We start from the raw sequence: 15,406 nt of genomic DNA on the forward strand, positions 1-15,406 counted from the left end.
TTTAAAATAAAAGTTTTAAGGAATTATTTTAATTTTCTTCCTGAAGGTTTTGCATATTTCCATAAATTTGGTGAATTTTTTTGCTGAATTTCTGGATTTTTTTCCTGTTTTTTGGTGCCGTAAATGAAGCCAACAGGAGGGTTGATATCCAGAGCTAATAATAAACAGCAGAGGACTGATGGGTCTCCTTGGTGTTTGCTCCTGTTAACATCTCATCTTCTAGTAGTTCCACATTGAAGGAATTCTGCTGGACAGCACTGAGAGCATATGAATGAATTTTCAATCCAAAATAATGCAGTGAATGTCAAATAAAGTGGTGTTGAAGCTTGTCAGAAGCTTTCAATGAATGTAGAAAGAGTGTAAAAGCAGCATCCTCTACCAAATGAGCACAATCCATCAATCATCATCAAAGTGTCCAAATTCCAGAGAAGACATGAACTGCAGATTGTAAATGAGTCAAAGTATCCATTTAAAATCATTTCTAGACCATGATCACAAAGTCAAATACTAGATTGTTCTTTTGTCCTTTTCTGTCTCATTTTCACAATATTTTGTCTGGTTTTTGTCTCATTTTTTGTCTTTTTAATCTGACTTTTGTGGTTTTGATCCTGTAGTAAAAAGCGGTCTGGCCCACTTGAGATCAAACTGGGCTAAATGTGGAACCTGAATTAAAATGAGTGTGACTCCCTGATTGAAAGCTTCTTTGAATGCTTCAAACAGTCATTCTCTAATATCAGCCCAGAAAAACGGATCAAAGTTGGTTGTAAGTCCATCTGGAGCCGCTGATTTCCCCAAAGACATTTTCATTCCAGCTCTATCAATCTCTCCAAACACGTGCTTTTAAAGTCAGTCTGAGGAAGAAATGCTTTGACGTCTGAAAGAAAAAGCTGCTGAATGTAAATGCTGATAGAATCTAAATCTTTCATCTGCTCTTTCTTCTGGATTGCTCCCAGTTTGATCATCAACATTTAGAGGCTGATTGCATTTCTCTCTAATCCACTGAAATAGGAACTGTTTTTCTCCCCATCTTCCATCCATTTAGCTCTGGATGCTAGAAATGCACCTGGTGCTTTATTCCAATCCAATTCATCTCCTTTAGATTGGAACCCAATCACTTCTTCTTTCTTCCTATCAGAGAACACATTCATTTTACAACACTCATTCATATCATTCATCAACTGTCTTTCTCATTCGTTTGCTTTCTGACACATTCTTTGACCACAATCTACTGAGTTTTCTCTCACTTTATGTTGGAAAAATTCACATTTACTTCCAGAAGAACCAACGCCATTGTCTGACTTTAACCCTCCTGTTGACTTCATTCACCAAAAATATTGTTTCCTGCTCTGAAAAAATACAAAAATTCAGCAAAAAATTCTGCAAAATTCTGAAAATGTGTAAAACCTTCAGAAAGAAAATTACAATAATTCCTTAAAAGTTTTATTTAAAAAAAAAAATCCTGACCTGATCCATGAAAACATCTGAAATGAGGATCATTATGTGTCCATTTGTGCCAAATGTTTTGATGTTTTGATTGTATTTGTGCTCCACATGTTTGGTAGGGAGTCTATCCAACCATTGGTCAGGAACACAATTCACTAAAAATATGATCAGTTGGTGTTTGCTTCTAAATTCTCTTCTAATAGAGTTTCTTGTTGGTGTCATTTCTCAGTCAGCGTCTTCACTTCTTTCTGCACTTTTCCCACCTGTTCTTCCAGCTCCACTCTTTTCTTCTTCTATTCGGTAACCTCCTCTCTCATCACTGCTACCAGGCTGCACTTTTCCTCCATTTTTCTGCTCAGCTCTTCCATGTGTTTTTCCTGGATATCAAAGCTGTCTGTGAGCAGATTGACAGCTTCTAGGATTTTCTTCCTGGTACCAATGAGTAGTGGTGATCCAAACATCCACAAAGGAAGAGAAAATGAGTCTCCTTTCTGTTCAAAATCCTACACTTCATTTATTTAGACTAAACTTCAGATGAAACAAACTATGAGGGAGCGTTTGAAGATTTCAGGAAAGTGTTGCTGCTCAGAGCTCCATCTTAATGGAAGTCTCTCTGATCCAACTAACAAGTCAGGACTCTCTGGGATTCAATCTGGGAAAAGTCATGTTGTTGATCCACCACTAGATGGCAGCAGAGACTCACACACAAACCTCTGTCCCTGCAACCATCAGTAATCAATAACAATACTGATAAATCATCAACAAATAAACCAAGATTAACAATATTTGTGATAGTTTTGAGTCATATTTTTGTAATCTTTCATATTTGTTGCGGTTATGAGGCATAGTTCGGTCATTTTTTAAATCTTTGTGGTAGTTTTATCTCATATTTTGGTCATTTTATCCATATTTGTGGTAGTTCTGTCTCATATGTCGGTCATTTTATGCAGATTTCTGGTCGCTTTATCCATTTCTTGGTCATTTTATTCCTATTTGTGATCGTTTTAATACTAATATTTAAATGAATCTGATTATTCTCCATCATTTCTAACACTGTTGGCTCTAAACCTTCATATTTCTACATGTTAGTTTCCCTCTATGATCAGTAATACTGGAGGGTCTGAACTTCAGAATTTAAACCTGTCCTTTAAGGCACATATTCAATACACTGTAAAGAGACTGAAGCTTTTACTTGGATTTTATTTTAGAAATAAGTCTTGCTTTTCCTTCAGAGTGAAACAGAAACTGGTAGAGTCAACTTTTCTTCCGATAAATGATTATGGTGAAGTGTTGTATATGAATGCCTCCGATCAATGCCTCCACATGCTGGATTGTGTGTCTCATGGTGCTCTGAGGTTTACGACAAACTGTGGAGTTTCAACTCATCATTGTGTCTGATACGGTAAAGTAAATTGGCCTTCATTATATGTGCGCCGGCTTGGCCATTGGTCTGTGCTGATTTACAAGGCCATTCTTCAGATGACTCCATCTTATTTATCACTTCTTTTAATTCCATCTAATAGGTCCTACAGTCTCCGATCTCAGGACTTTTTACATTTTACTGTTCCTAAGGTCAGAACAGAAATGGAGAAGAAAGCTTTTAGATTTTCTGCTCCAAGTACATGGAACACTTTGCAATCAGAGCTCAAACTCCAAAGTTTGGTATCTCTGAATGTTTTTAAGTCTATGATAAACTCCATTACACCCAGGCTTCAGGAGTGCAAATGTCCAATTTAACTGAAGTGTTTGACTAATCCTTTTGAACTCTTTTAACCAAATTTTTTAAAATCCAATTGTAAATTGTATGTCATTTGTATTTTTAACTGTATTTGTAACGTGTTGAAACTTTATGTGCTGCCAATCTTGGCCAGGTCTCTCTTGTAAAAGAGATCTTGGATCTCAATGGGAACAACCTGGTTAAATAAAGGTTATAATAATAATAATTACAATAATAATAATAAACTGCTTCATTTCATTTGTCAAACCAATCTGATTTATCTGCAGGAAAAACTGATTTCAAGAAAAAGGACATTTCTAAGTGACCTCAAACTTTTGAACAGTAGTGCATATTTATATAATGTCATATTTTTTAAAAATTAGACATGTAAGATGAAATAATATTGATGATAGCTCGTGTCCTTGTTTCTCTTTTAGCACACATCACACAGTATTACAATGAATAAGAACATTCAATCATCAAATACAATCATTTTCATAACAAGCTGCTGTGGAGGCAAAACCTTTTTGTTCTTTGCAATAAATCTTTTGTTCTTTTATTCAGAGTTCTGAAGGTACAGGTGACACAGAGTGCAAAGCAGTCTATGTGTCAAGTCAAACTGGAAGGAGCTGAAAACTCAAAGGAGAAGCATTTACGCACAGGTCCTACACTCAGCTGGGACGGAACCAACTGCGGCTGCAAGTTTGCCACCGGCGGGATACAAGGGGACACACGCAGCACTGAGGAGGAAGTGAGACGAAGTGACCGCGTTCAAACAAAGTGTCCGTGAGTTTCTGTTGGGAAAGCATCAAGATCTGCGGCAAACTGTGCAGGATTGCGTTCATCTCCAAAATCCGGGTTGCAGCCGGTAAGAGCAGAATTCTGGAGACTCTAAAAGACTGTTTAAGCTGCCGATGTGTACCACTGCAGTATGTGTTAGCATTAGCATTAGCCACGGAGATCGGCGTCAGCCACGAGCGGCTTGCTGTCAACTTACCAATAATTGCCGTGTGTTTTGTCATTATTCAGTTGAAAATAAGATTGCAGGCTAATTGGTGCTAATTAGAGGGTTCCAGCTAAGACCAGTGAATTCATCCTGTTTGTAATGGTGGGTTTTTATGTATTTATGGGTAGTGCTAGCATGTCGTCATTTGTTACGGTCACGTACTACAAAATGGCTACCGGTTGGCAAGAACCAGCATTAGCATAACGGCTTGCAACGATAACAGTATCGTGTTTGGAGCAAATACGTAAATTTATTGCTTTTCGTGAATGAAAATGCACATATATTTACCACAATGGTAATATCATGTGTAGTTGTTGGTTGTACTAAGCGTTTTAAGAAAGGATCAGGCTTGAAATTTCACCGGATACCGATTTCAGGAGAGAGAAGATGGCAGCCGGAAAAAGTGGAACCCAGTAAGCAGCAGAGATCGTGTTTGTGGCTCCCACTTTTCTTCAGGTAAACTATTCAACAGTTTAGCATCTTTAGTATGTCCAACTTTGAGCATATTTACCAAAAGATATTGATTTAGTGTTGCATCCTTCGCGTGAAGCGATCTCTACACTTTGGGTTTGGTTCAGTGTTGTCATGTGTTACCGATCGTTTTTTAGGTGATGAAAGTATACTAAAGTCTAATGAAGCATATTCAATAACGTCTCCTTAAGCCAGCAGCCTCATATTTGTAACCATATTTGTTTCTGTATGCGTCTAGCGATCGTTTTTTAGAATTGTCCTATTTTTGATCACCAATGCTGTGGGTCTGTTACTGTTACATAGAAGCCAGACTGCAGACAAGAAATACAGCAACTTCTTGACATTTCTTTGACAGCTTGTAGAAGATTAACAGGGTGAACTGCCCAGGGGTGTCAATCAGGTAAAAATAAATGAAGGAAATGTCCGGCCACAATGACGGATCTTCAACCCACTCAGTCTTCAAATTGTAGGGATCTGGCAAGGTTTTACTGTTTCCTTGATATCTCAGCTTACTCACATATCTTTGTCGGGCCTCAGGTGGTAAGGATTGAGCATAATCGGGCAATTGCATGGAAGGATAGCTCGCATTGCTATCGTCAGCCATTGTTCCTCTGGTTCCTTTTGCCAACCGGCGCGGGAATAACGTGACTTCGTGACGTCACTGTTTGTAAACACTGGCACTCCCCATTGGATCTGGAAAGGATTGCACTTTAAAATCACTTTATGCACTTTAAATCATTTTAAAACCATGAAGTAAAAAGTATAAAATGGTTAAAACATTTTTTGATAAAAATGCTCAGAGTAATTAAACTGTGATTTAAAATCAACTCTTTAAAATGCAGATAAATTCATGTGTGGTATAGTATTGGGTTGAATATTGCTCATGCCATGATTTGTCGCTTCAGTTTATGTGGTGTTGAGGTTGACAAACATAAAGTGAGTGGAGTAGCATTTGCCAATGTGGTGAAAATGTCCATGAAGAATGGTTGTTACTATTTGCTGAATGCAGTGATGTGAACATTGTCCTTTTGTGTTCTGTTTAAAGGTTTTTCACCTTAATCTATCAACTAAACGTATGGACTTATGGAAGTTGCCACCTCTGTATCTCATGAATTTGCGACCACTGCAAAATAAAAGAGGGAAAAGAAAGAAAGCAACTGTCTGATTGATGAGTGGAGTCCTGCTCAAACCCTGGGTAGATGAAACATCCTTTTTCAAGTGGGGAAACTGCACAAACTGTGAGAAAAATCATCAATGAGAATCACCTGTCATTGAAAGTGGGAGGACACTTGACACTATGGGAGAGTGCAAAGAACAGAGAGTGAGAGCTGCCTTTAAACAGAACACTGAGCAGTAAAATACATTCACTAACTTACAGCATGAACAGTTTTCTACCAGCAGTCCTGTCTTGAATCACCTGCAGTAGCATCTTTATGTTCTCTTTATTCTCTTTTTACATGTCTGTTTTCTGTCTATGTTCCTTATTTTTAACAGTTTAAGTTCATTTGTATCAGTTTTAGGTGAAATTGAAAAGAACTAAAAGTGAACTATTGAGTTGAAATGTGTCCTCTGTGTTGGCTGATGAACATATGGGACACTCTGACACTTGTGTATAGAGTGGTATCCTAATGAAGATGTGTTTGATGTGACAGGTGATTGGCAGGAGGAGGAGAGTCTGACGGAGGAGCAGAGGAATGTTGGCAGCCATTTAGTCTGAGCTCAACAACGGAGGAAACATGGATTCTTCACAAAAAGTGAGAAACATACCACTGTAACATTATTATCATTCATTTGTTCTTTAAAATGTGTAAAGTTGCTCCAGTTGGTTAGATGGGCCGACCAAAGCCAGGTGACGTTGGCTGGAGAGATGTAGCTCTGCAGAAGCAGCTGTACTGAGGATATAATGGTGGACTGCTAGGAAGCTGCTTGTTCTTTGTTTGAGGCTGAACTAGCTGCTGATCATACTTTCTGAAAATGTCTTACATGGTGATGAAGATAAGTAACGGAAGAAAAGTCTTGTTTTTCCAGCAAGTTGTTCAGGAAGGTAAAGAGCAGCATTTTCTTTGGTAGAGAATAATACTTTTGAGCATTGTGAGTTTACCAGCCTTTTCCTTCTCAAGAAATTCAGACAGTTGAACCCAGAAGTTTCAGGTTTCAAGCATTTTCTTTTTAAAATATTCTTTTAGACTGTCCCTGAGGTTTAACATCAAAATATTAGACATACTGAATGTCTGTAACCAAACATGTAACTTAAGGTTTACCTATTTCTAAACCTTCTTCAATAGCAGTTTTTCCACAACATAAAACCAAAACAAAGGTAACAACCCTGCAAACTTGCAGTGAAAAGATACATTAACCATTAATCTGCCCTCCAAATGGCACATCAGGGCTAACCAGGTAGATTATATTTAGAACAAGGCAGACTTTACATGTAACAGGTGTCTGTGTCCAAATAAGAGAGAGAGTAGACAGACAGAATGTGTGTTCAGTAAAAATGACTGCATGTTCACCGCATAGTGTCGCTGCTCTTTTGCGACGTGTGTCGGCTAAACATGCTCCATATGTGAGGCCACGGGTGTCCCCTCTCCTCCTCCCCCGCAGTGCACACCGTTGTTGCCTCTGCCATTTTTCGTGTGCTCCTCCTCTGTCCATCAGCTGGTCTGTGTGCGCTACAGATATGAGCCCGGCAGCTACGCAGTTGTGCGGTCATGTGACTGAATGACGGCCTCTGATTGGTGAAATACAGTCATGTGGTAGAACTTTTTGCGGAAGTGTGTATCTAGCAAAACAAAAAAAGTATATGCGTTATCACTTGGATAACAAGAGAAGTAAGGAGCCGTGAAGTGCAATGTAGCGGAGTAGAAGTTGCGTTACATATCCACAAACATACTCAAGTAAAAGTAAAAAGTATTGTGCTTTAAATTTACTCATAAAAGTACAATTTATCAAAAAAACTACTCAAGTAAATGTAACGGAGTAAATGTAACTCGTTACTACCCACCTCTGATTACGACCACCACTATTGCTATTATTCTCTCTATTGCTATTACTATTATTACTGGTATTATCACTATTATTATTATTATTATTACCATATTATACTAGTATTATGAATATTATTGTAGTTACTAGATTATATACCACTGTAGTTAATATATTATATGCTATAGTTTTTGTCCCCACTCTATCTGCTGATTACCATTACCCATGTAATGACCTCTATTGTTGTTTTCATATCGTTACAATTTATACAGTTTCATTTATCATTTATTATTACTATTATTGTTTTTTTCTTTTCCTTTTTTTACTATTTATTTATTCTCTTCTGTTTCAACATCCTATGTTTTAACAGCAATATTGGTATATGTAATTACATTTAACACACACACACACGATAATGCAGTCATACCTCATACATAACAGCCCCAAAACTCCAGCAATCATCTGTCTGAAGCGTTGGTAATTCTGTCCTTTGTTTTCTTGTATCTTGCCCCCTGTATGTCTTTGTACTGTATAAATGTAAAATAAATTTTAAAAAAAGACCTACTGTACAGAAAGAAAACAGTCTTCAGAGAAGGAAATACACTAAATCTGTATAACCGACAGAAGGAAATAAAGTAGGAGATCAGGACCCACAAAAGACAATACAAAGACAAGCTTGAGTCTCAGCTCAAAATGAACAACCTCAGTTCAGTCTGGGACGGCATGAATCTGATCACTGGGACTAATTAATGTGTCAATGAGAGAGTTCAGCTCAGTGGTTATAATTCTGATTTAGAGCTGGCTCAAAGTCTAAACAGTTTTTATGTCAAGTTTGACTCCCATGATTTTAGGGCTAAACATGCTGAGACTAAAAACTGTCTCATGTCAGCGTCTCCACAGAATCCCTTTCTTGATGTGGGCAATGTAATCTGGTGTCTCAAACAGTGCAGACCAAAGAAAAGTCCTCTACCTGATTACATCGGTGGCTGTTTATTGAAAACTTTTACTACGTCTGACTAAATGACCAAGATTGCTGCCGATGTCCCTGTCTATCTTATGTTTTGTTTGGCTTTTATTTTGCTTGTAATTGTTTTACTGTTTTTTTTTTTGTTTTTTTTACATTTTTGAAGTATTTCCTTAAATTGTTGCTATTCCTTTAACTGTTTTACTGTTTTGTTGCTTTTGTTGTTTGATGGTGAACCCTTGTGTAACTGCTGCACAACAAATTTCCCGGGTCGTTGGTGTCAAATCCAGAATTCAGTGGCAGAATTACAGATCTTTTCTGGACTGGTATCAACATCTGATCCCCTAGGATAAACTAGAAAGTGTTGGTGGTCTGAATTGACCCTGCTGCCATTAAGACCTAAATCTGGACATTGATGTTGTATGCTTTTCATATTGTACATTTCTCCAGTAATGTAACTTAACGGAAAGTCTGGGGATGAAGAGATCCTGGTGGTACAATCCCATCAGTCCCAGCTCTGCTTTGCTTTTCACTGTGATCGACAGATTTTACTACCCAATATTGTAAGCCTCTTATTCCGAAATGTATATAATGGTGACAGCAGCTTTCCATGGTCCTTATACACTGACATGGCTTTCACTGTTCCAGACGACACCAAGCCAGGTCGCAGTCCAGACTCTCTGGCCAGCATTTTCACCACAGGATCATATTTCACAGAGGGGCTGACTATCACTTCCAGCCTCCCCTTTGAAGTGTCCTTGGCGAAATCTTCCAAAAAGCTGCCCCACCACTTCAGCCAAGTCGCAGCATTTCGCTTCGACTTTACCTCAGTGGGGCTGACTACCACTATAATCCAGAATCTCAGCACTTGATTATACACAGCGTACTGTGCTCGTTGCTTACAAGCAACAGCCAGAGCCTGCTTCAGCCCACCTCTCTCCTCCTGAGGCAACGCGACCATCAAACTTTGCTGAACTCCTGAATCCCAGAAATTCCACCCGTCTCCGTATAATAGGATATGCACTGGCCGCTCAGGCACCACTCCTGGAGGAATTTCCTGGGATTGGGAAACAGCTGCCCTCTCACTTCCTCCTTTTGCCTCCAGCTCCGCAGCATCCTCAGCCTCAGCAGGCGGCGAAGGGGAAGTACGTCTCGCAGGCGAGACATGCAAATCTTCATCCATTTTTATCCACTTGTTCGTCTTTGTTGAGTTGTCCGCCCCTTCAAAGCCGCTCGTAGCGCATAGAGTCAGGATGAAGGGCAGACTAAGTTCGGCTACTCCGTGATGACGTCTCGGGCTCGGTCCTCCCCGACCCTCACGACTCACGTAACCTCCACACTCCCGCGGTGCTTCCTACACCTCTTCTGCAGGTCTGGTGAAACTGAAACCCTTCTACTCAGCCGCTCACCATACTTTTCCTTTTTTGGAAAAAATACAATCCTTCCATCAGATTACAATCCACCGTTATAATCCTGAGAAGGAAACAGAAAACAAAAACTTTTCCAGTGATTCTGAGTTCAACGTTCTCCGACCTGTCTGAGTCACACTCTCAGACAGGGAGAAGTCTGTCCTATCAGACCTCAGTCTTCACCGCTCTCTCCTGCCAAGGCGGACATCTACAGTCCCCACCTCAGCCTTCCCTTCGGGTCTTAGGGCACACACCTGACGGACCAGGGATTCACCTGTCGGTAAAAAACCTGTTCGGGCGCCAATTGTCGATCCTCAGGGCCAGTGACCCCCTGATTAACTTACTCAGCTGTTAGGGAATCACCGGACCAGCTCTCCATCCTCCGGGTCCGGTCCTACTGCCCCCTGAGATCTTACTCAGAGGGATGCTGCAGAACTGTTAAGCTGGTTGACGAGGAAAATTCGCCTAGCTGTCTCACTGCCTTCATCCAGATGCCTATCCCTACTTCCTCTGATAATTAATTTAACCGAGTAGCCACTTCGGTATAGTTAAATTTAACCACCAGACACACCTGTTAACGGCAGCTTTTCCTCTCATAGATCTGGCACTTGGTAAGCTGCTAGGTTTAATTCAGAGATTATGGACATATAGACAACCTCTAGGATATGTTTATACTGGGCCAACCTGACCCCTATGACTAGGTAACCTTTCAGAACCTTGCTACTATCATGCACGCTGTAAGTTAACTTATTACATCAAGAGCTAGATGTATAAGTATTTGTTCAGGGATAATACAGAATAGAAATAGAAATTAAAAAATAATAAAAGAAAATAGCACTTGCAATTTGTTGTCTTTAATTGCAGAAAAATGCTTTATTGATATATTTTAGCAGGGCATAAGCATAGCCAATAAATCATCAGACAAATAATCAAACATTAGATAATATTCAACCCACCCTTAATCCATATCCCTACTGGTCTTATGCTTCCTTAAGAAAAAAGGGGAATGCGTGTTACCTAATGTAACTGTAATTTGGAGGGAGTAGAACAGCCGGTGTGGCCACACCCGGCCGCTCACCTGAGCCCACCAAGGAACCCAGGGGGAAGCTGAGAGAGCGTAAGTCCAAATTTCAGGTCTGCATGTAATCCAGTTTTGGGGTTTTGGGCCAGGAAAAAAAACTTTGTTAATCCATTCAGGTGTTATTCCTCTGGAAATAATAGAATCCAGTGATACTCCATCAGTCCATTGTCAAGTCCCGACCACAATCCTGTAATCCTTAACAGCGAATAAGATGCAGTTCCTTTAGTCCATTATTCCATCAGAACAGTCCTTCCTTCTGCAGACCAAGTTATTCCACTCAACCAGAGTTACGTGGTAATCATCCCCTGTGCTCGGACTAATGTCCGGATTGCACCCAGGCAGATACCCACAACAATCTCCCCCGAACTACTTCCAATAGGTACAATTTATACATCACAGCTCTCTTTAATTTTGCATACGTGTTGACACCATACTCCTACCCACGCAAACAAATTACAGCCACGTCCACCCCCCTCCGCAAATGTGCACTTCCTCATTCCTCACCCAGTGACCTTTACTTGCCCCAGACATGTTCTTGTCCCTTTCTTCACCTCTCTCTACTGGTTACAGGAACTTGAGAAAAGTGAATGTCAGCAGCTTTTAAAAGTTGCTGACATATGCACCCCACATTTCAGCATGGTGCACACAGACTTACAACACTCCCCTACCCTATTTACAGAGCTAAAAACCCCATGACCCTCTAAGGGCATAATCTAAACTAACCTATCTTAGCTCTTTTTGAATCACCCACTAGTACAGTAATTCATTATCTACCCAGGGATCAACCAGTGATCCCCCCCCCTTGAAAGCATTTTCATTTATCTAATAGCAGCAAAACCCTGTTTAACCTTCTGTCCTGTTTTGTTAACCAAAGGCACTCACAGCTCCCTGTGAGGTGCTGCCCTCAAGTGGTTACCCCTTAGAACACAGTTACCATTCTCTTTGCTGCACCCTATTAGACCAGTAACATATTACTCAATCTCAAACAACATAAAAACACTGATATATGTATATATTCGAAGAATTAAAAAAGAGAATAAAAATAATAATAAAAAAAAGACATTCCATTATATTAATCAAACCATCACTGCTTATAGTGAGACACGCTTCTGATTTCTACACTGTTTCAAAAATTAAAGGAAAAAATAAAAAGACATCCTTCCAATATAATCAAACCATCATTCTTCTGAATAAGGCACTCTTATGATTTCTACATTGTTTCAACACTGTAAATGTAAAGATGTAAAAATGTAAGCATTTGATTAATTCACACACATTCATTTGGTTATAGCGTACTGCATTTTAAATCACAGATTAATATATCATACCGCGCTTCTCTCATTCTGCCGCCGCTCCTTCATAATTCCATCTGTATGGCTGACTAGGGATCCCATATCCATGACCAGGAATGTTGACAAAAACTACCGTGGAGAAAGCTGAAAACTATCGGCCTGTGAAAATAGTTTTGTTGACATTGTGAGTGTGCTGTTGACACATTTCTAGGTTTCTAATGACAAAGCTGCTAGCATGTCTGCAGATTCTTGATCTTGTTTCAGCCTCATGTCCAACTACATGGAATTGAGACTTTTAGGATCATTTTTTTCATGATTGCTCTTCCATCACTGCCTCTGTTTTTATCTTTGTCTTTTGCTACAGAAATGTAAACACAGCAATGGAATGAGATGTGGGACCTCTGAGGTGGATAGGGATGGTTCGGCAACAACAGCAAAAAGAGATGAATCACTCAGTTGTGAGCAATGTGGCAAGACTTTCATCACAGCAACAAAGCTAAGAATTCACAAACGTATTCACACTGTGGAGAAACCATTCAGGTGTGATCAGTGTGGAAAGGCTTTTACGAAGAAGAGTGATTTAAAAAGACATCAACTCGTTCACAGTGGAGTTAAACCATTCAGCTGTGATCAGTGTGGACAGGGTTTTACTGACAAGAATAATCTAGCAATACATAAACTCATTCACAGTGGAGTTAAACCATTCACCTGTGATCAGTGTGGAAAGGGTTTTAGTCGGAGGAGTCACTTAAAAAGACATCAACTCATTCACAGTGGAGTGAAACCATTCAGCTGTGATCAGTGTGGAAAGGCTTTTACTCGCGTGTTCTCTTTGAAATCCCACCAACTCATTCACAGTGGAGTTAAACCATTCAGCTGTGATCAGTGTGGACAGGGTTTTACTCACAAGAGTACATTAAAAACTCATCAACTCATTCACAGTGGAGTTAAACCATTCAACTGTGATCAGTGTGGAAAGGCTTTTACTCACATGCTCTCTTTAAAATCCCACCAACTCATTCACAGTGGAGTTAAACCATTCAGCTGTGATCAGTGTGGAAAAGCTTTTACTCAGAAGAGTACGTTAAAAAATCATCAACTCATTCACAGTGGAGTTAAACCATTCAACTGCGATCAGTGTGTGAAAACCTTTACTCAACATGAACAGTTGTCGATCCATCAATGCCCCCATTCTGGTAGAAAGCGGTACCACTGTGACTCCTGTGAAAAAACTTTCAGCTCCCAACAGACCTTAATATATCACCAACGCATCCACACTGGACATGATGTGTACGTATGTGATCACTGTGGCAAACCATTTGTATTGTACTCACAGTTAAAAGCTCATGAAGTGACCCACACTGAGGTTAAACCATACATTTGTGACCAGTGTGGGAAACGCTACAGCTACACTGCATGCCTCAAAGTTCACCAACGTGTCCACACTGGGGAGAGACCATACAGATGTGACAAGTGTAAGAAGACTTTTACAACTTTGGGTTCCCTGAAACAACACCAGCAGATCCACACCAGAAAGAAAACATTCAATCAGTGTCACAGTGAGGTATGTAAAGACTGGTCTCAGTCACAGTGTACACACAATTATGTATTGAATAATTTTGGATATTGCTGCAAAATTGTTTCAAAACTGTTTTGAACAACTGTGGTCCGTTGAATTCTGTTAACACATTATCAGCTATCGTTCAGTCTAACCTGTATTCGTTTTGACACAGAAATCTGGTCCAGGTTAATCTGGGGATGCAGGTTAGATTAGGAATTCTGATGTAATCAGAAAACTGAATGTTAAATTCCAACAAGTAAAAGTGTCTTCAGATGTCATTTGGGGTGCTCTCTATCTCAGGCAAGGCATCAGTTCTTCAATGCTGCAGGAAACACTGACGTTCTCTGTGTTTGTGTTTGTTTTCCGAGCAGAACAGAACAGATAGACAAAACTCTCAGACTTGTCAGCACTCTGCCAATGGTGAACACTGCTGCTTTGACCAGTCTGGACCAACGTCCAACCAACAAGGAACCCTACAACGACACCAGCGTATGCACACTGGACACAGACTGAACCCCTGCCAAGAAGATTTCTCCATGCAGGGTTCAGTAAAAGTTCGTGAAGTCCTCCGCAAACTTAAAGTCCTTGAGATCCGGCTTCACAGAATTCAGGTCTAATTTCTTTGTTTAGTGTCTTCGTTGCTTCGTTGCAAAATCCATTAAGAGGAAAGCTGTCGTTAACAGACGTGACTGTAAATTAATTAAACCATTCAAAGTGATTACTCAGTTAAATGAATTATCAGTGGTAGAGGGATAGACGTCTGGATGGAGGCAGTGAGCAGCAGGGCAAATTTCTTCAATTACCAGCTTAATCGTTCCTCAGATCCCTCTGGGCTGCAGGAACCTGTTAGATGCAGAGCTGGTTCAGTGATTCTCTGATGATTAATCATAATTAATTTAGGAGATTACTGGCCTTAGGATTCATATCTATCTCTCAGGACAATGATGAAGAATCTCTAATATTGAACAAGGAGATCAAATAATCTCAGATTATGTGTGAGTTGAAATACAAAAACATAAATTGTTAGATGAAAAGTAGAATCTTTGAAAGCTGACATGGAGTTTAGAATCACTTCTTTGTAAATTAGCTGCATCCAGTCATTACCATGACATTGGCATCATGGAACCATGACCACATATACACCCCCTGTCAAAAGTTTTAGGACAGGTACTAATTGATTTGAATGAGAAAGTGTCCTAAAACATTTGACAGAGGGTGTATGTGTCTGAAGGTAGTGGCTTTTTCAATGTTTTTTTTTTCAAAATTAAGTTGTTTTAAAGTTTGAAAATGTGGGAAAAATATGTATTTTCACAGTGAAACTTCTGATGTCCACGTTTTCAACATTTTTGGGAAATCTTTGAACATTTTTAGGTGGAAATAAAGAAAAATTAAAAATATTTCTAAAGAAGGGATTTTGGTTGATTTTTATGTGAATGTTTGTAAAGAAAATATTAGACGTTTTACTGAAATATATGTAATC

At 39.5% G+C, this 15,406-nt stretch overlaps 2 protein-coding genes across 11 annotated transcripts in view; one reads left to right on the top strand and one right to left on the bottom strand.

The window, feature by feature from the left end:
• Nucleotides 1-15,406, bottom strand: part of LOC127531941 (NLR family CARD domain-containing protein 3-like) — a 119,478-nt gene that overhangs the window by 84,797 nt on the left and 19,275 nt on the right. The window lies entirely within an intron of this gene.
• Nucleotides 3,886-15,406, top strand: part of LOC127531965 (zinc finger protein OZF-like) — a 320,874-nt gene continuing 309,353 nt past the window's right edge. For 8 of the 10 annotated variants that reach the window (XR_007939197.1, XR_007939195.1, XR_007939191.1 and 5 more), the window contains exon 1: nucleotides 3,886-4,028. Coding sequence is in view for 1 of the 10 variants with exons in the window: in XM_051942678.1 (XP_051798638.1) it covers nucleotides 6,374-6,391 (18 nt within the window). In the remaining 9 variants the exon portion in view is untranslated. Of the gene's footprint in view, nucleotides 4,029-4,543; nucleotides 4,623-6,289; nucleotides 6,392-15,406 lie in introns of all 10 variants that reach the window. The other 2 variants (XR_007939192.1, XM_051942678.1) reach the window with 2 other exon arrangements.

The sequence above is a fragment of the Acanthochromis polyacanthus genome, chromosome 22 (genome assembly GCF_021347895.1).
Source record: "Acanthochromis polyacanthus isolate Apoly-LR-REF ecotype Palm Island chromosome 22, KAUST_Apoly_ChrSc, whole genome shotgun sequence".
Classification (NCBI taxonomy): domain Eukaryota; kingdom Metazoa; phylum Chordata; class Actinopteri; family Pomacentridae; genus Acanthochromis; species Acanthochromis polyacanthus.